The sequence below is a fragment of the Mastacembelus armatus genome, chromosome 5 (assembly GCF_900324485.2).
Source record: "Mastacembelus armatus chromosome 5, fMasArm1.2, whole genome shotgun sequence".
NCBI classification, from domain to species: Eukaryota; Metazoa; Chordata; class Actinopteri; order Synbranchiformes; family Mastacembelidae; genus Mastacembelus; species Mastacembelus armatus.
In genome coordinates, this window is record NC_046637.1 from 6,318,380 (window position 1) to 6,338,389 (window position 20,010).

General features: G+C 37.9%; 2 protein-coding genes across 5 annotated transcripts in view; both read right to left on the reverse strand.

Moving 5' to 3' along the window:
* The window catches only part of anks1ab (ankyrin repeat and sterile alpha motif domain containing 1Ab), a 36,256-nt gene extending 32,393 nt beyond the window's left edge, over window positions 1-3,863 (reverse strand). For 2 of the 3 annotated variants that reach the window (XR_003295648.1, XM_026305966.1), the window contains exon 1: window positions 2,756-3,616. Coding sequence is in view for 2 of the 3 variants with exons in the window: in XM_026305966.1 (XP_026161751.1) it covers window positions 2,756-3,049 (294 nt within the window). In the remaining variant the exon portion in view is untranslated. Of the gene's footprint in view, window positions 1-2,755; window positions 3,617-3,677 lie in introns of those variants that run through there. The other variant, XM_026305965.1, reaches the window with a different exon arrangement.
* Window positions 3,864-14,373: 10,510 nt separating this feature from the next.
* Window positions 14,374-18,318, reverse strand: snrpc (small nuclear ribonucleoprotein polypeptide C). 2 transcript variants are annotated; one of them, XM_026308127.1, is made up of 6 exons: window positions 18,224-18,318; window positions 17,480-17,522; window positions 17,280-17,388; window positions 16,399-16,458; window positions 15,590-15,676; window positions 14,374-14,911 (listed from the first exon to the last, which is right to left on the reverse strand). In XM_026308127.1, the coding sequence occupies exons 1-6, from the start codon at window positions 18,229-18,231 to the stop codon at window positions 14,790-14,792; spliced, it is 429 nt and encodes a 142-aa protein (XP_026163912.1). In that variant the 5' UTR covers window positions 18,232-18,318; the 3' UTR covers window positions 14,374-14,789. The 2 variants fall into 2 exon arrangements, with proteins under 2 accessions (XP_026163912.1, XP_026163911.1); XM_026308126.1 differs by having other exon boundaries at window positions 15,590-15,694.
* Window positions 18,319-20,010: the final 1,692 nt, after the last annotated feature.

The window sequence follows — 20,010 nt, forward strand, 5'->3', positions numbered from 1 at the left end:
GAATTGAGGACTGCCGTTGTAACGCCACAAAAAGCCTTTAGGAGTGTTTTTGTCTTCACCAGATCCATCGTTACCAACTAATTTCAGTGGAAAGTACTTACAGGTTGCTGACTGGCGTCACTACTTAATTTGCATATTGATTGATTATGTCATCACGCAGAGGAACTTGCAAAGTGGGCGTGCTGTCACTGAAACCAATACAAACCAAGTATGTGCAAATTGTTATATTGTTCATTTATTGATTCTAAACTAAACTAGGCATTGAAGGTTAAAATCTATCTATCTATCTATTATCTATCTATCTATTATCTATCTATCTATCTATCTATGTATCTATCTATCTATCTATCAGAATAAATGGGAAACTTCTGTTACTGTATTTTTTAAATTACAGCCATTGTTTAGTTTAAAATTTAAATAAAAGAGCAAGTACTCTCACTACAACGAGAGTCAAAGGCAGTCACACAATGTACCAGACATAATGTAATTTAAAATATATAGGCTATTATATGTACCACTGAAAATGTCAATGGAGTTTAAAGGTTATTCGTTTTTCTAAAAAGAACATCCCAGTGCCAATGTTTGTATCCATTATATTGTGAGTATATGCTTGTAGCCTACTGACATAACAATGTGTTTATGCATCTGGCCTATGGCCCAGCCTCCCTCTGAGCCTCATGTTTGGTGTTGGTGGCGGTAGATCGCTTGAGATATACACATAAATGAGAGTCAGATTGGCCCTCACCCATACACACTCCTATATCTCCATCCCAAACAAATTCCTTGAAATCTGGAAGAGAGACAGACCCTCAGGAGCAGCTGAAAAACAGGATGCCATTGAGAACAGGACACTCCACCCAACATGGCCTGAATAAACATTTCTGTGAGAGAGCAGAGGAGTGAAGGTGTGCACAAGCATAGGACAGGCCACATTGAGAGTTGTATGCAAAGCAAGTATAAGCTCAAGATTTCTGAAGTGACACTATATTTCCCTTACTGTCATAATGAAAAAGGCACAGACATGTGACCATAATTTTGGCAGGACTCTTGTCGAAGTCAAGGCTGGATTAATATTGATGGTAGTTGCATGGCCATTTCATTAATCTCCCAGAAACCAAACTAATGTTAAAATGATTGACTAAAATAAATAATTAATAAAATAATTGTGTAAATAATTGTGTAAACTTAAATAACATACTCAATATAAATTGCAATAGTTAAAGTTAATTTATAGTTAAGTCTTAAAACTATATTTTTGTACACACAGAATAGAGGATCCCTCACAGGTAATATTCTTCTTCAGAGGTATACATTTTACCATATAAAATCAAATTATGTATATGGAATACATCTGGTTGTAGAAGTTGCTAGCTTTTCCCAGTTGTTAATCCCATCTTGAGTCCTAGACTAGTTCAAATATTGAGATTCAGTCAAGTCTGAGTCCACAAAGGCAAAACAATCCCCTGTTCAGTGTTTTCATGTTGTTTATGCTAGCATAAAAAAGGAAATGGATTTTCCCTGCCCAAAGTCAAAGCACATTGCAGTGTTAAAGTACAAAAGGTACACAGGTACAAGTAAAAGGTAACAGAACCAATGCCACATCAGTACAGTACAGTACAGTACAGTGCCAAAATTTAAGCAAAAAGTAAAACTTCTGCTCAAAGGTTATGCTGTTAACTCGCTGTTAAGTGGCCCAACTAGCATAATGTCATTGTAGATAAACAAGTCTTGCACCTATATGCAATTTGAAAAACAGTATGTCTCTAACAAGAAAAATGCAAAACCCACAGGTCTTTTTCTGCTACTTCAACCTTCAGACAAAGTATTGCACTATACCAAAATTTACCCTAATAGCCTGATAAAATATCTTCATTTTATTTTAATATCTTTTTAGTTTTATTTTTAAAACTCTGATAGGAAATAGGCACTCAGCAGGAAGTGTCAGAAGTGTTTTCGTGTGATGTGGACATTAAAAAACTGCACAATTTTACCTCTGAGCTGTGGACTATAATAATATATTAATGGTTTTCAGCCATTGTCCCCACAGGTTTTGACTAGTTAAGCATATCTGGAAGTTTTGATAAGAGATGATTATTCATTTCAGTGCTTTAGGGTGTGCTGCATTGATGCTCCAAAATGCTCAAAAATCACAAGTTAAGTCTTTTGGGATAATGGGGGGTGGGGATTGCTCACAGTGCGCTGAAAGTAGATGGCGCAAGACAGAGCAAAGGAGCCAGAGGAGTGCAGGAGGAGACAGTGGAAGCGTGGGTCGGCCCTTGAGACATGTACTGAGTGGATGTGGAATGACAGCACAAGCCTAATTAGTCTTGGATGCCAGGGCTGCTACAGGGAGGTCGGTGCAAGTGATCAAGCCATTCATGCATTCAAGCACTTGCCCGCAGGCATTCTCCGCCAACAGCCTGGGTAAAGTTACTCTATCTCTGCTTCTGCTGGACTCTTGATCGCTCTCATACTGCTGCCTCTGCTCTCCCCATCCTCCTTCCTCCCCTCTCTCCTGAAATGTGCTGCCTCGCCTGTTCCTGTTTTTTTTTCTCTCTTCTTTCCAACTAATCCTCACTTGCTTTTCTTATCAGATTCAGTTTTTTCTCACACATTCACACTTGCTACCAAATTCTCTCAGAGACAGTAACACCTTGAACTTTAAAGTCTGTCTATGCCTTAACAATTGAAGTGCCACTCCCTCTGTCCTCTCCACCCTCACACATGTTTCAGATCCCCAGAGCTCAAGTATTACCTCATCCCACTCAGAGGCAAAGGACGGCATGCGCTCCATGGATGGCTGCCCAGAGCTGCAGTTAGACATCGACCCACAGCGGCCAGCCAGTCCGCCATCCTCCTCAACATGTGGTGACCCCAACAAGTCAGAATCCGACTTAGATAAACTTCGAATCAGCCCTAGTTCTGTAGGTTTGACTTTGACTGCCATGGATGATGCAGGCTCAGCGGAAACTTCATTTGAGTCGTTGACGTCATCCTTTGGATTCTGGATCACCTTGGTGGAGTTGGAAACTGGCATGCACTCTGCCATTGTTTTGGAGCTGCCAAGTTCAGTGCAGCTCAGGGTCCGTAGTTTCCTGCAGTGCTCTGACTTCTTTAGTCAGTCCAGAGAGGGATCCAAAGTCTTTGTGGAGACTTAAACTTCTGGTGGTCGAAAGTCACTCAGTGCTAGTGCTGAAAGAATCATGAAATATAAGTACTCTAGACTGAGGGAATCTGCCAGTACACCAACTGACTTCAATTCATGCAAAAAGCTCTTGTTTGGAGGGAAAGCATAGAAGTGAGAGACTTGTACACAGAAACAATCATTAAGGTCCACCCACTAGTTGTATCCTGTTGCCCTCCCCTTAGTGACTGACTGCCTCAAAATGTGCTGTGCCTTTATCCTCTCAGCTATGACTTTTTTGATACTTCAACAGTCCTGTAACTCATGTGCTTCTGCAGTTCCTAAAGAAATACTCACAGTAGTATCTTAACTAGGAAACCAGGATTAGCTCAGTCATAAAGCACATATGCATGCATCCATAAAATCAATCCATAGTATTTTAATGTTTGACCTGATACCTGATGGCTGACTTAAACTCATCACTGTTAGCTGAAATGAACATAAAATTTCTTACTGAGAAATCTATAAAGTCCTTAGAACTGCTTCTGCTTACCTGTTTATTTATTGACCCCCGGTGCCTTCCCTGCTCCATATATTTATGTCCATCCTGTTCTGAGGTTGTTTTCAGACTCCTTTGGAGTACCAGCTCTGTCCTGTAGTGAAGATCAGAGGACGGGAGGATCCCAAAGTCTGGCCTTGTTCAGACTGACAGCTGGGATAATCAGGTTACTGATGCACTGGGTGGCTGCTCCATTTTAAAAAAGGAGAGAGATGAGGTTCCTTCTTTCCTGTCTGTCTGTGCAGGAGACTGAAGTTAGTTAAGTTCTGTTATTGTAGGACCGACATGGTGGATATAGTCTCAGATCACTGCTGAGCCAGGGTTACGTGTCCTAAAAATGTCCACATATGCATTTATCTATTAATGTATTTATTTATTGTGTCCATCTGTCTGTCTGTCTTTCCAGAATAACTCTGTTACAGTGTCAATGACCTAAAGTGTAGCAGAATACAGGATACTTCTCCAATTCAGCCTGATGAGGAGCTTTATAGACCTTTATGAACTTATTTTATTTCACAAAGTCAGATTTTAATGCCAAAAAAAATTGATTTTCTCTAAAAATATGGAATATAAAATATGAATGCTTGTGCAGGTAAAAAAAAAAAGATAGCGAATGATGATATGAAAGGTATGTAGAAAATATCTCCCACACTCTATGCTTTTAATTACTCTTCTCAAAGGTAGCTGATGCTGATAAAATGTTCTCTTAGGAGTTGTCCTTAGTATTCACACGCAACAGTAGCCTCTGTGTCCTGTGCCCTCAAGAAGCCAAGTTCCTTGCTCACCTCTTCCTTATGGGCAGCACTGGTATGTGCATGACAGAAAAGATAACATTCTTCACTCGGTACAGAGGATTCACACAGCCACACACTGCTTAGCTGGCAATAACAAAAGCCACATCTAATGAAGGAAACAGAAGTGCACATAAAATGATCCCTATGACTGTGAGGACAATGAAACAGTTTAAGTTATCCATATCTTCTGTGGCATATATACAGACAATAGAGGCTCTGGAATACAACATGTTTGAGGATAATGATGTCTTCACAGCATATTAGAGTGACTAAAATAAAACATGCATCTCCTCCTTCAGCAGGCTGGCTGCTGAGCCTAAGGCTAAAGACAGTGGTGACTCATGAACACTCTTCTCTAACAAAGACATGCACACTGTGCAACTCAGAGAAACAGCGCATATAGTAAGCACACACTTGAGTTCAGTGTTTTTATGCATGGCACATTATTGATGTGTGTGTGTGCGTGTGTGTGTGTGTGTGTGTGTGTGTGTGTGTGTGTTGTGCGATCCTAAACTGTTTGTACGCACTTACACATGGATGTCTTTTCAGGTTTTTTGTGATGTTCCTTCCACCTGCTGTGTGTGTCCACAGGTATACAATTGTCATGTTTTTCTAAAACCACTTTTCTCACCACTCCTGCCTATGAATCATTATCCCGCTCTGCAATTTGTGCCCTGCAGTTCCCACCTGATCAACCAGCATTACGGAGAAAGAGAATGAGGCTACTGGGTAAAGATGTAATAAAGTTAATCAGCATTGGAAGCTAATACCTTCAGATAGACTTTTCAATTTCAAAACAAATCTGCAATTGGTAACAAAGCTCCAAATAGTGTAAATCAGCTTTGCATGAACACTATAAAATGTGCTGTACAGTTGCCTGGGATTGTATGACAATTATATGGTTCATTCTCTCAAATCCCACAGCACTATATTTGGCTTGTTCTCCTTAGAGAGTCTAAGGAGATAATAACTGGAGATTCAGGAATTCTCAGATGCTAACCTTTAAGGTCATCTGTTCCCAATGCAGGCCATTCATTCAGGATTTTCAGAGCCTCAAAAATGTGTGGATTCAATACTGTTGAATACGATACTGTTCATTCATGGACTAAAAATCCAAGAAATAATAATGTAAAAGATCAAATTATGCTTAGAAGATTATAAATAAAGAGAATTTTTACAGGCCAGCAGCGTAGAGCATATATGCATTTTGGGAAAAAAAAGGAATATGCAAACAGTAGCAAGCACATGTATCTTATTTTATAATATCAGTTACTTCATTGTAAAAGGTAAAAACTTCAAAGCTTGGGATGAAATAAATCACTTCAATAGAGGCAACAGCAAAACTACCTGCTGTTAGCTCAGAATGGCTAAAGATGTGGTTCCTGTGAAAGCTTTCCAGAAGACACGAACAGAGCTGACCTCTCAGCAGGGAAATGGGAGGACAAGCATGCATGGCTGAATGAAGATGTAGTGCTAGATATCCATCAGAGAAGGGGGGTGAGACAGAAACTGAGGGGTACAGATACAATCTTTTCTCAGCAGCTAACTGGGTTTAGTCCATAATCTCACTTGGTTATTCTGTGAATTTACTCAAATACCATCTTATCAATGTAGCATCTGTAGGTTATAGGGAAACTGACACAAGGCTCCCCACAGTGAAATGATCTGGCAATTATCTACTGGTGTAGAGGGGTCTACTGGCATTTTAGCCACCCTAGTGGCATGGCTCCAGGGATGGTAATATTGGCTGGTAGTAGGGAAATGTCTCAACAACTACTAAATGGATTACTGTGAAATTAGGTACAGATATCTAGAGGAAATGCTTCTTACTTTGGCAACCCTCTGACTTTTCCTCTAGTGCCATTGTGAGGTTGACATTTGAGCTTTAGAGCAAATGTCTTGAGAACCATTTGATGGACTAGTATAAAAAATGGTACAGATATTATTGGCCATGTCATGAAGAAGTGGAATGACTTTGGTGATCTCTTAACTTTTCATCTATTGACATCATCACATCATTTCCATTTGTCCAATAGTTCAGTTTAGGACCAAATGCTTGTGAAACAATCTGATAATTTGACAATCCGATTAGTTTCAGCTGTATTTTTGTGCTAATTAACTAATGCTAATGCTTAAAGTATACCTGCTAAATAGCATGTTTGCATGCTGTCAGCAGCTCTTAGCTCAAAGCAGTGCTGTGTCACACAGAGTCACTATTATGGCTGAAGATTTGTAATCTTGGTTAGTTGCAACATAAATATTAATTTAAACATAGTGATTTAGATCTCATCTCCTCTGGCAGCATGGTTGAACACCTGCTTTTCAGTAAAACACTATTGTCGAAGCTGAGAAAGCTGTAGTGATGTCTTACTCTATAACTACAGCTGCATTCAATCCTGTTACTATTCATGCTTTTAGTGGGAAGGCTACCGGGAAACAGGATGATCTGAATATGAAAGGTTGAAAAAGCAGTGATAGCTTGTTCGGATATTTCTGAACAAGATGCACTGTTGTGACAATGTAAAACAGAGAGCAGTCATTCCTCAGCAGGACATTCCAGCACTGTTGCCAATTCTCACCTTGAAAAAGTGGTTATCAGTGTTATTATTACAGTGTTTGTGCTTCATCCATCCATATTTTTGGTCTTTATCATGCTGCGTGTTATCATGGTCCATAACAACCACTGCCAGCTGCATTACTATAAAGATAAATTTAACAAATAAATTGAGCATGCTGGAAAGATCAGAATCAAGGCTCACCATGGAAACTCACGGTAGTTTTTTCATTGGTTTGTAAGATGAGAAACAATGCCATGATATATCTATGCAAAAGTGATGTGTGAGCCTGCAGGCAGGTGTACATCTGCAATGAATGCATGCTTGCATGCATGATTATGTATGCACATTTATGTGGATGTATGCATGCAGGGATGCATGTTTGTGTTGAAGCCAGAGGCACACAGAGCTTCCTGTGTTAGGTTAATTCTCTCTGCTGCTCTCAGTGAAAACAATGGGCTGGCTCCATGCTCCCCCTTCCCATCAGGGGGGACAATAGCCACTGACAGATTAAACACATTCTGTGCTTTACTGCAATTGTTCCAGAATTTGAAGGTGAAAAGGGGCAACCATTTTCAATTTAATCTAATTGCTAACAATCCATTGCATCTTATCAATGGTACATGGGAAGAGAATGATGGAGGGACACATTTAAATTTTAAAGGAAGAAGGGACAATGGGATTTTGTGAGCATAAGATGCAGAAAGCAGGTAGAGTGAGAATGGGAAGTAATTAATCCACAGAGAATGCGGACAGTTCACAGCCAGGTCATTTTCAGCGTAACTCTGTGATAATAGCTGCCCTTGACAAGCTCCATATCCAGCAAGTACTGGAGATATATGCCTTAATGATAGCAATCATATTGGCAGTCATCAATCAGACAGGCTCAATGTATTCAGCTGAGAGTCTAGAAATGTATCTCAGGTGGTGATACTGTAAGACAATCCATGTCTATTATTTGATAGATTAAGAAAACACTTTGAGAATAAAGACATTTATCTCTATTGATAGTTGAAGAAAAAACAATTTATAAAGGAAGGGTTTTCACATACCCAAGGTACAAAATACTATAGGAATATTGTTCTGCTTTCATGCTGCTCTCCCTGTTGCACAAACCGGCCTACTATCTTCTTTTACTGCACAGGTTTATTGCCACGGTTAAATCTGCCCTCATCTTTAGATACACAGCACTTAGCCAAAGGCTTTTAGCCTTTTTAACTTTTGAACATCAAAGAATTTTAGAGAGTAAAAATCCTTTCCTTCAGTAAAAATAGACTCTGCCCTTGACTCTATATTGAGCACATTTTTAGAAGCAGTTTTACTTGTTGCTAGAGTAAAAGGCAAGACAGCACTCAGTATTCAGTCCTAGCTTGCAGTTATGACTACCTCAGATTTAAAAGGTGACATTTCAGGAGTTTTTGTTTTAGTCAGGGCATTTTATTTTTAGAAAGAAAAACTGTTCTTATTGTTCTATGCACATGAAATATGTTTTTTTCTCTCAAATTAACTCCTTAGAGAAGCATGGCCTGACAACAAGACTACTCTCCAATGGCAATAAAATGTCAGGATTCTCACAGAATGAATACAAATGGGCATGGAAATGGTTTGGCTTTTGTTTTAAGGGCCTGAATAAGTCCATCCAGTAGAGAGCTGACTATCTAACTGAAATCTTTAGCAAAAGGAAAACACTGACAGAGAACAATACCCAGTGGAAAACAGATTCTTATGCCCTTTGATAAAAACAAGTTTTGCTTATTTTTAACAAAAGTTGAGTTCTTGTATCAAACATCATTACAAGGATGAAAAAGATGGTAACAGATGATGTTTTTCTTTAATTCCACCTTGGGTGCATACTGACTGACAGAAGTGAACAGAAATATCCGTAGGTGAGATAAGCAGCTCAACACTGAGAGCAAAGACAGCTTGTCAAAAGAAACAATTTCAGGCAGTTTTACATTAAGCTGATTTGTGAAACTTCTGTACTTGCTGCTAATCTTCCATGATAATTACAGACAAAACTGCAGATTTTGCACCTTCATTCTGGAGTCATCATGTTGTATACTTATGTACACGTAAAAAGAGATAAATTTGAGGTTTTGTTCACTTTGTTGTACAGTAACAGCAAAGTTAGCACAAAAAAAAAGGGTTTAAAGATTTCAGGATGGCTGGTAAAATGAATAGACTTCTGCCTTTTAGTAATCTTCACATTATGTAAAGTTATGTAAAAATATTTTTTTATATGGGTTTAACTCACAGAATAAGTATGCCTGGCTCACGTGTAAAAACACACACATAAAAGTAGTTAAAAGAGTAGTCCTTAATATACTGAAATAATAACCTTCACTGGTAATTCTCAGGATAGAGCAAACAAATCAAGTAAGTAAAGAAGGTTGGAGGTGAAATAGAACTCATAAAAACAAGCAGAATTAAATAAAAAAAAGAAAAGATTTTGTTGCAACATTGTGATAAGGAAGAACAAATCTTTGTGATTGCACACCAGCTACAGTCTGATGACTCTCTTAAGAAACAGAAATTTGCACCTACTTTGATATGCATGTATGGATAAGAACCATATGTTAGAGGTGACGAGGACCCTGTTAAAAAATTTAGGTCCTTTAGTTGAAGGTGAGGTTACATGAAAAATGTATCAAGTCAAGTTATTCCAAACTTAGACTTTCAGAATTGGGGAAAAACAAAAACACTCTGTAAGAGAATATAATAATCAGCATCAGTGTTCCTGATCTCACTCACATTCATCTGTTTTCTTAAAAAGAGCTTTATCCAGCGTGAAGTTCATGGTGCCATTTGTCATAATACATTTCGATTGGTCTGAAAAATGATTCATTATAAAAATCAGTGTGTATTGATTTGAATATACTTGATTGCATTAACAGTAGACTGGAACTTTATATTTAATCAGTGTAGATTTGCAACCATTAGCCTTCTTTCAAAGAGAAAAATATACCAAAAACTCAACTACTCCTTGATGGTGGAAGTGTTTTTTATAACTCTTCAACTTTCCTACTCTTTTTAAACATACTTCAGTATTTAACTGTGGTGCCTGTTCTTTTTTTTATTTATATTTTTGTCTTGTAAAACATTTCAAATTTCAATTTGTTGAAACACCGAAATTTGATAATGAAATTCACATAACTTTTATCAGATGTTGATATTTGTCTTATTTCACACTAGTATTATAACCATTAAGGTAAACAGTTGTGTAAATTGTTTGCCTGTCCTTTTGACTTCATAAAAGTTTGGATGCAAATGCTGACAGATGAATATTTAACATGGCTATTAATAACACATGCACAACACAGTGGAGCAGGTGAAGGAGAATCACTGTCAGTGTCTAGAGACTGTACAGCTGGTCGGTGGCAGGTCGCAAGAGGCGGGCTAAAGACTTTAAATACAGAACAAGGACAGCTAACAATGCTATGTGAGCCCAGTAACAGTGAGAGAAGAATTCTTACACTTGAATTTAGACTGTTAGTGGATGGCATGGCACACAGGCTATTTCTAGTCACTGAAGCTGACATTGCAGTATAGTAAAGCTAACTGCTCTTCATCTGCCATCCCAGTGTACTACATTGTGCCAGCAGTAAATCACTTCTTGAGGGAGAAGAAATATTTCAGTATTTCTTCCTGGTCATTTACAAGGCTCACTAATGAAATTAGGTTTAATTGAATCTGATTTGATATCATTCATTTGTTAACCAGCCAGGCATTGCATTTCAACATCTCTGTGGACGAGAATATTTCATCTGTGATCAAGAGCAATGAAACCCATGGATTCCAAGTAATGCACTATACAACAAAAAGTTTGTAAAAATGTGAAAATACTCATTTAATCTACAGCTATGTTTTCTACAGCAGGTTAGTGAGAGATTACGTGTAAGCTTTGCTTTGTTTATATCACATACTGTGATGTACTACATCTGTATCTGCCTGCGGGCTCATGGGAGCCCCTGCTGGCCAACACAACCACTGTTTGGAACAAGCAGATTCAAGTGGCTCTCCCTAAGGGCAAGGAAAATGGATATTGATCTGGAGCCATGGCTAAATGGATTAAATTACAGAGTAGTGTTACCAGTGGTAGCAGGGTAGCTGAGAGTACAAGACAAGAGGAAGGAAGAGGAGAGGAAATGGATGGAGGGAAAGAGAGAGACAAAAAAATAAGGACAAGCAGTGAGTATTGAAAGAGTCTAGCAAAATCTTTGGATTGCAGACCGCTTTCTTTCTCTCTCATTCTTTCAATCAATAACCCAGCCAGCAGCCCTGCATGCCACACTCCCAAGCATCATCCTGGTCTTCATGCAGTTATGAGCCAATTGGCATCAGAGAAGCTAGTAGTCAGGGAATTATCATTTTCCATTCTTCCAAGGCTGTTGAGTAGTAAGAATGCCAACTGCATGCTAGGAGCAAAAGAAGATGCATCATCATGAATACAGAACCCAAAATCATCCTTCAGAAGGTGTTAATCTGAGCGGATCTGGCCAGCTGTCAGTCAAATTCCAACCTGTTTGGAAAACAGTTAACCAATCAGCAGTCCTGAAGCACCTCTTCTTCATGTTCTTGGCTTCTGAGGGCCTGAATTTTGATATTCAGGACATTAATGTTCACCTGCATGACAGGAATATCAAAAAGGTGACTGTGAAGTGCACTGTAAAATTGAAGAAGTCATGTTCAAGTTCAGTTTTTGCACAGTTCAGGAAGGATTTGTCAAGGAGATTCACAACATCCACTGTTACAAAACAGAATACAATATATTCAAGGAAAAGGACAACATTTGATGCATTTACTTAATCTAGTTGGCAGTACTTCTGTTATGCAATTCCGTCCGTTTGATAACAGACAAGCATTTGGAAGTGTTTTTCTTACAATACAATCATTTATCATCTTGAATAAGACAAGTTTAAATCTCATCAAACGCTTGGTAGAACTCTACTCCAAACCTATCTGGATGGACATTTTCCTGTGGGGAATACTTTAATTGCACCTAGGAACTCAGCAAGAGAAAAAAAAATCTTTCCAGAGACATAAGGAACTAAACACGGAGTGTAATCTGCCTCTGATTGTGTGGAGGTAGAGGTGTAGAGATCGGTGTTTAATTTGATGAGTTAAGTGATTAGCTAGACATTTAGTAGAGGCATTGTTTCATTACAAGATTGAACTTCAGGTTTTGAAAGTGATTACTAGATAAAATAAGTCGATTAGATCTAACAAACCATTCAATTACATTAAGTTAGTGGCAATCCATGAGTTAGGAAACTTAACAGTGTAGTGGAATAAAGATGGAGTGGAGTTAAAAAAACTGGTTTTCCTACAGATAAGTGATTAGGCCTAACTCGTGCTCAAGAGATACTAACTTGGTTCTGTGATGGAAAAAAAGCATTTCCATGATTGATTATTCTTACTGATTATGGTTTTTATTGTTTCTTACTTTATTCTTGGTTTTTCAGGTTTCACAGGTTTTCATTTACAGGTTGATTCACAGAGTTCACCAAGCAGCTCATGTGTTTTCATTATCATATCTGATGTTTATGTTCTTCCTGACCTAGTGTAGTCTGGCACTAAGGGACACAGTGTTCTCAAGGATGTTGGTGAGGAGTATCTGGGAGAAAGGTTCCTTAGGACACTAGGTGTGAGGAAGGGACAAGTGTAACAGAGCACACCTAGGATGGAGGATTAACTGTTGAATGAGAATATAGTTTTAGAATATAATACAACTTTATACGATGACAAATCTTCCTTCTTCTCTGTGATAAAGGATTTCTTTTATAGATCTACTTGCCTGTCTTTAGTGGCCTATATACATGGCCACCATCTTTAGTGTCTGTTCATGAGAGGTTTCCCTCCTCTAAGATGCATTATAATACGCATTATTCATGATGAAGGCTTATTTCCTCAACTTCTGAGCTCTAATCATAAACACTTTTGGCCACTCCATTTCATTCTCTTCAAGGCAGTGCTCCACTTCACGGCTAGATTGAATATTCATAAAGACTCTTCTGATTTCAGATGACACAAGGGCGTTCGCCTATGCTCGACATATACATAAAATGTGCATCAGCATGGTTTTACTCCTGTCTCTGTGAAGTGGGGAGTGGATGTTTATGGGACATTTAATGGAATACATCTCCTTAGAGTGGCAATCAGATTGCATGTAATCTACCAAAGTAACTCTGGATATCACAATTTACAACATGCATGAGTGACAGCTACCAAAGGTTATCTGATGTGGTGCACAGCCTATAACAGTTTGTACTGTCATTGCTGTGCTTTCCCCCAGGTCTAGAAGTATATAAATTGGCAAACACAGCGTGAAGCATATGGCTTTTGCCCCTGAACAAATTTGTTTCTTTTTTATATGTGGCCTAGAAACTTCCTAAACCATAAAACCACAAAAATGTCCTCTGGGAATATGAGATACAAAGAATTTTGACAGTCCATGGAAATACATAATCAGTCATTGCACATCATTTGAGTTTCTTGGTTGTAATTGCAAAGCATTATGACTCACTAGCTCCATCTGTTGAGACATTTCCATAATCAGAGGCTAATGTTTCTCAACATGGATACAGATGTTACAATCCAGGTAAATGAGAGCATTGAATTCTTGCATGGCATTGTAGATACAAAAGTCAGCTGAGATAATGATTCAGCAGCAGCCACAAATTCTTATGTAAGAGCTGTAATTCTTCATACATGCTTGACTGAATAAACTAATGAGTTGGTTGACTTTATCTAGTGAAACACTAACACTTTTGAGATGTTTTACTGGATCTTATCTGAAACAAGCTGTTGCTTGAAGGAAATTTTGATAATCAAATCATCATTTTGGAGTAAAAAAAGTTTTATGCAATTTTAGAAACCATGCATGATGGAAAACTCAATATCTTTGGGTGTTGGACTACTGATCAGACAAAACAGGACATGTGAAGACATTACCTTCAGCTGTGGGAAAGCCTAACTGGTTCATTAACATCCACAAATTGTTGCATAAGTGATGCTGGCTTTTTTATATTTTATTTTAAACTTTAAAGCTTTTTCTGATCCTATCAGGTTCCTGTTTCTGGAAATGATGCTAATGAGAGTGTCAAGAGGAAACCGTAATGATCATGCTTAAGGGCATACTAGAGAACAGTAAGCTCAAAGATGGTGATATGCTCCATAGAGCTGATAGTAACTACAGAGTCTGGCCAGCTTTGTGACATTGGTAATTCGAAACAGAGCTGTGACCTTGATTAATCTGTCTAACCAGTCAAAACAACTGAAAACACTGGTGTTGCATTAAAAACAATAAATGAGCTTTATCAATATGTACTACAATTTAAAAAGAAGCAGGTTTGAAATCAGTTTTATTTCTAAATGCAATGGAATATAACAAAAACATGTAAAATCCAAAATAAAGCAAAAATATAGTAAGAATTGTCAAAATCAAACACTCTGTTAATGTGTGTGCTGAACAGTTGTCACAGTGAGATGATATTTCAGTCTTCACACTAACACGAGTGTGTTTAATGTGAAAAATGTCTTTAAAATTGGGATCTGAAATTATTTCTAATGCAGTGAACAGTAATAAATACCACAAATGAGGCAAAAACAGTAATTATGCAAAAACGACAATTACCATCAGGAAGTTAGGTTGGACATTTGAGAATTTCATCTGTTGATAGACCCAAGCGGTAAACCAAGTGTCCTCACTGCACCGTGTCTGTTCATGGCAACAAAGAATGGAGAAAATCCGCTCTGTCTTATCTGTCCGGTCGCGTCATGCCGGGCCTGACTGGCATCATCATCGGTCGAGGGTGACGCATCATGTGTGGTGGTCCTGGCATCATCTGCATGGGCCCTCCCATCGGTGGCCTCATGCCTCCTAAAAGCAACAGCAAAGGAAGACACAGCTTAGGTGCTGATACATGCCAACTGTTTTACATAAAGAGTCAAAACAGTGCATCTAAAAACACATTTAGAAAACCCTGATTAAGATCATAGTCTCTAATCCCATAATAAATTAGTTAGTGGTGAATAGACTTAACTCTTGGTTTTTTGATTCTACATAAATAGACTGAATTAGTCTAAGATAGAATAAAGTGCAGTTCATTATTTTAAGTGCTCATCAATATGTCAATTATTTTCACAAAAACTCAACTTATCATTTCCAATGTAATTAAAAGATAAATGACAGTTAAAGGCTGCCCCCTGAAGGTTGATACATCAGAAGTTGACATGTATTTCACCAGCCGAGTTCTATTTTTATAGCTGCAACACTGTACGCAGAGCATCGCAGGAGCAACAGCACGGCAGGCTGTAAACTTTACAAACCAAATCTGTCTAAAATGCCCAAACCACAAAACTTAATTAACTTGTGCTCTGATTAACGGTGCTTTTAACATCAAATAACTGTTCATTTCATAAACTAATCGTTAAGAATCAGGACAATTCTAACAGGGAGATGGATGTTTACTTGTTTTTAAACTGTTTAAACCAGATTATTCCGTTGACAATAGGAAATGGAATAATTGATGTTTTGTTAAAGAAACTCGTCTCTTACCAGGTCCACCAGGCATCATCCCGTGTGGTGGAGGCCCCATCATGGGCATCATAGGTGGGCCTCCCATAGGCGGTGTTGGTAGCATGCCTGGGCGAGGAGGACCACCTGTGTTACAAACCGCAAATGGTAGTCTACACACAAAGCTAAGACAATATACTACACACTTGAATGTAATCAGGTTCATAGAGAATTATTATGGTTTGACAGCTTAATTTGCACTAACTTTTGGCTTAACAGAAAACACCTGTTAAACCTGTTCAAACAGATTAACTGCAGCCAAAAATCTGTCACACTTCTGACAGATGGGGTTAGTTTGTGCACATGTGAAAGTTATTTAGTGTTTAAACAAGTGGTCGTTCTGACAATCTAGATGTGAAAATCTGTGTAGTTAACTAAACCAAACAGAAAATATTTACTAGCTTCTGACATAAAATCACATTTGTAATCAGAAGAAAATGATCATTTAATAAAAGATGGAAACACATGATATTGAAAGGTTTGCAATACACTGCATACAAGGTTACAAGAGATCAGCTGTGCAACAAATCACACAGTCTTAAATGACCTCTTGTTGGTCCTTTGTCAGCAGTTCTATTTTTTTTTTTTTTCCCCTTCAACAAAGTCAGTTTATTGTTGGACGGGCAGCCCAGATATTTGACTGTTAAAACTGAATAAAGTTAACTTATATTATAATGACATTTCACAGCTACATTATCACTGGAATTCAACTGCCACTAAGGTAACTTGTCTTTTTGTGACAATCACTGGGATTTGTCTACATATAATCCATAATATGGCGATGGACTCACCTGGAGGAGGGCCGCCAGGGAAAGGTGTGGGAGGAATCTTTCCCTGTTGAAATGCTGCCGCTTTGGGGAGAAAAGACAAAACGTTACACTCAAAAGACAAAAACTATTTCATTGAGGATAAATAACACAAACTGCCATGTGTGTAGTCTTTCTAACATTTTGGCACTGCAAAATACTGTACAAGGTATGTGATGCAGTACAAAAACTACAAGTACAGAAAAACCCACAACAATAAAGAAGTCTAGTTTAAAAACAAAATAGTAATTTTACATTTTTGTTCTATTGAAAAACCTTATGGATGTAAATGAGAATTTAGACAGCAAAACATCACATTCCTCCACAGTGCACAATACTATGCTCCACCATCACTCAGTCCACACACTGACTTTGCATGAATCAGTGGTTTGTACTCAGAGGGGGTTTGAGAAAGCTGGTACACATAGTACATTATTTACAGAGAGAGCCTTGATAACCCACATACATATATAAGTATGGATTGTGTGGGCCATAAAACAGGCTTTACACTAACATGAAGTTTATTGTCTACAACTAACCAGGGTACTAAATGTGGCAAAGATATTCATGCTGAGCCCACATTAGGCATGTGCATGGATGACCGCTCAACCAAAAATCATCAGTAATACGTTACTGCCACTGGAGGTCCCCTTCATATTTAAATGAAGCTTAATGCGCACATGAGCTTTATCCCAATCAGCTGACTAGTTTATGAAAATTCTCAGTCATCTTAGTTATAGGATATCTAGAGCTGAAGCTCTCCTGACAAAAAGAGGTGCCTTCTGGATAAATGGGAACATGTTATACATAATAAAACCATTCACTCAGACACATTTACCAGAAAATTGGGACAATAATATGCTTACTTGTTTTATCAATAAGGCTCTGGGCCTGCTCCTCCATCCATTTCTGGTAGTAATCTTTCACATTTTCTTTGTGTTTTCGGCCACTGCAGTGGGTCTTCCTCACCGATGGCTAAAACGGAAATAGAGCAATTAAACAGGTGCACAGAATATTAACATTAATTTACTACTCTAAGTGATATTATAAATCATACAACACTTACTGAGTCATGTGTAAGGTAAGTGTCACAGTAGTCACAGTAAAACCTGTGAAAAGGTAAATGAAAACAGTAAAAGATAAATGAAAGAGTTAATCGCAGAAAAACTGGACCTGAAGATATTACCTCTATTGACACTGTCAGACATTTAGTTTTATACTAAGTTGCAGTATGGAGAGACGCGTTTCGATTTCAGGTTTTAGAAAATGCCCCACAAACAATTCATTGCCTGACAAGAAGTTTTGAGTTGTATAACAGAAAAACAAATGACTAATTTTATGCCGACAGACTAATCGTTGCAGCTCTGTTGGGGAAAAATAACCGCTTGAATATCTAACGCCACGGTTTCATTACCAGAAACTGATGAGGACCGTGTGATATGATCGAAAACTCCGGAACAACGGACTCAATGGACTAGAAATGACTAGAAATTGTTTTAGCATCACAGCAATGTTAATGTTTAACGTGATGTCAGCACAGGCAGACTTTGAAAACTAGCGTTAAGTCATTCTGACTTTCAGTTAAAACGTTACATTCACGTCGACGTCCAATCCAGAACATAGACGCAGCCCAAACAAAGCTCCCGGCGTTCGTCTGGCAAACAAACCGACTGTTTGGTTAGTTTTCAACGTGTAACTATTCTACTTCAACGCTATGTGTAACACAACGTTTAGCAATAATTAAGTTACCTAAAATAAGTTAAAATCCGAGATAAGCCATTTAAAAAAACAGAACAATATCTTCACTTACTTAGGCATGTTTCGCAGCAATCCCTGTCGAGAGCGCGATTCCGGTGTCCCCAGCAAATGTTCCTACGAGATATGAGTCCTGCCTATAGTTAGTTCCGCATGAGACATGCGACTGAAAAATGTCAGCAGCATTGATAATTGCACATAGGTTTATAATAATTACTCAGTTATTCTATTTCTTGTGCAAGACGCAATGATTGACAGAATAAGAACGTTTTTCTGAACAGTTTTAGTGTCTGGAGAGTGTCTTGATTAAAATCAAGTTTGGTTCATATCAAAATATATTTCCTTTGCTGGTTATTTAATGGTTTATTTAAGCTGATAAAAGTTACTTATTGCTAAACAAAAGCATAGTAATAGCATTCAGTAAGTAGCAATACCTCAAAATAAAAATAGTCTATTAAAAGTAAAACTGTCGCATCCAGAATTTTAATGAGAAGTACAGAAGTAGCGTATCAACAAAATGCTCACTGGGCAGCAGAATGACTGGGTTTGCAGCTCAAAATAAAGTCAAGTCAAAGAAGCTTTATTGTCACTTCAACCATATATAGCAGATGCAGTACACAGTAATCAGTACACAGTACACAGAAAAGCATCAGTAATGCTTCACATAAATAACTCAAGCACACACATATTGCCATTTCAAGTCCTGTACTCCTAAAAACTGATGCTATCTGATAAAACAATACAACAATAGTATTTAACTGTGAAAACATTTGAAGGAGCGCTTTGTAATTGTACATAAAATACACTTATTGACCAAATCAGGGCTATGTCACCTTATGAAAACAATTCTATATTTTTTATCCTAGATATCTCATTGTGGCTGTATAGTCGTGTATTTAAACTGTGTCATACTCAGGGTTGATTTAAATATTTAAACTATCTAGATTGATATAAATGGGGTCTACAAAATATTAGATATTGTCTCAGTATGAAATTTCTGAAAGCTGATCAGTCACTTTGTTAATCAGTAGCACATGTAGATTTTTGTAGTCCATGTTGCACATTTTGCATACAGTAACAATATATACTGTGAATTTTTAATTGGAAACCTGAGCAAAAACAAATGTAGACACAGCTGAGGTCAATAAAACAGAGAAGAAAGACATATATGCTAGAAAAACAGAAAGGGTTAAAAAAAGGTTTGTTTTTTTTGTTGAAACATCAATAACAACAACAAAAAAACTTTAAAAAATACAATAGTAGATGATCCACACTTTTTTCCACTGGATATCTAAGACAAATTCCCTAGTAACTGATTATATCTGGTAAATGTTTTGCAGAAAAAGTGAGAGCTGATCTTTTTGTTCTCAGTTAAAGGGTTGAATGGCATCTATTACATATTAAACTGTTTAAGGGTGACAGAGACACAAATTCTGAATAAGAAAATGGTTGCATTTAAGGATTGCTTATACTGTTCCTGTGTGGTACAGGCTCAGGGACCAAAGCCTTTGTTTGACCTGACTGAAGGAACATTTCCACACAGATACAAAGTGACCACAAAGAAACACAAATAAAGAAATGCAAAATGATACATGCAGACATGTCGTTTTGTAGCTATTTCAACTTTGGGGGTATTGATCCTTTATGGGGGGATGTGGGGCCCTATAAGTAACGTGTGCACAGGGGCCCCTTGCCTCTAATGAGCCCACGGGTGCTTTGTATACAAATGTAAACATGACACCCAGTGTTAACGTTGATCAGCGCTGAGCTGAAATTGAGCATCGTGCATTTCATTGATAAACCAATGAGAAGGGGGCTGCAAATAGCAACAGATGACGTAGA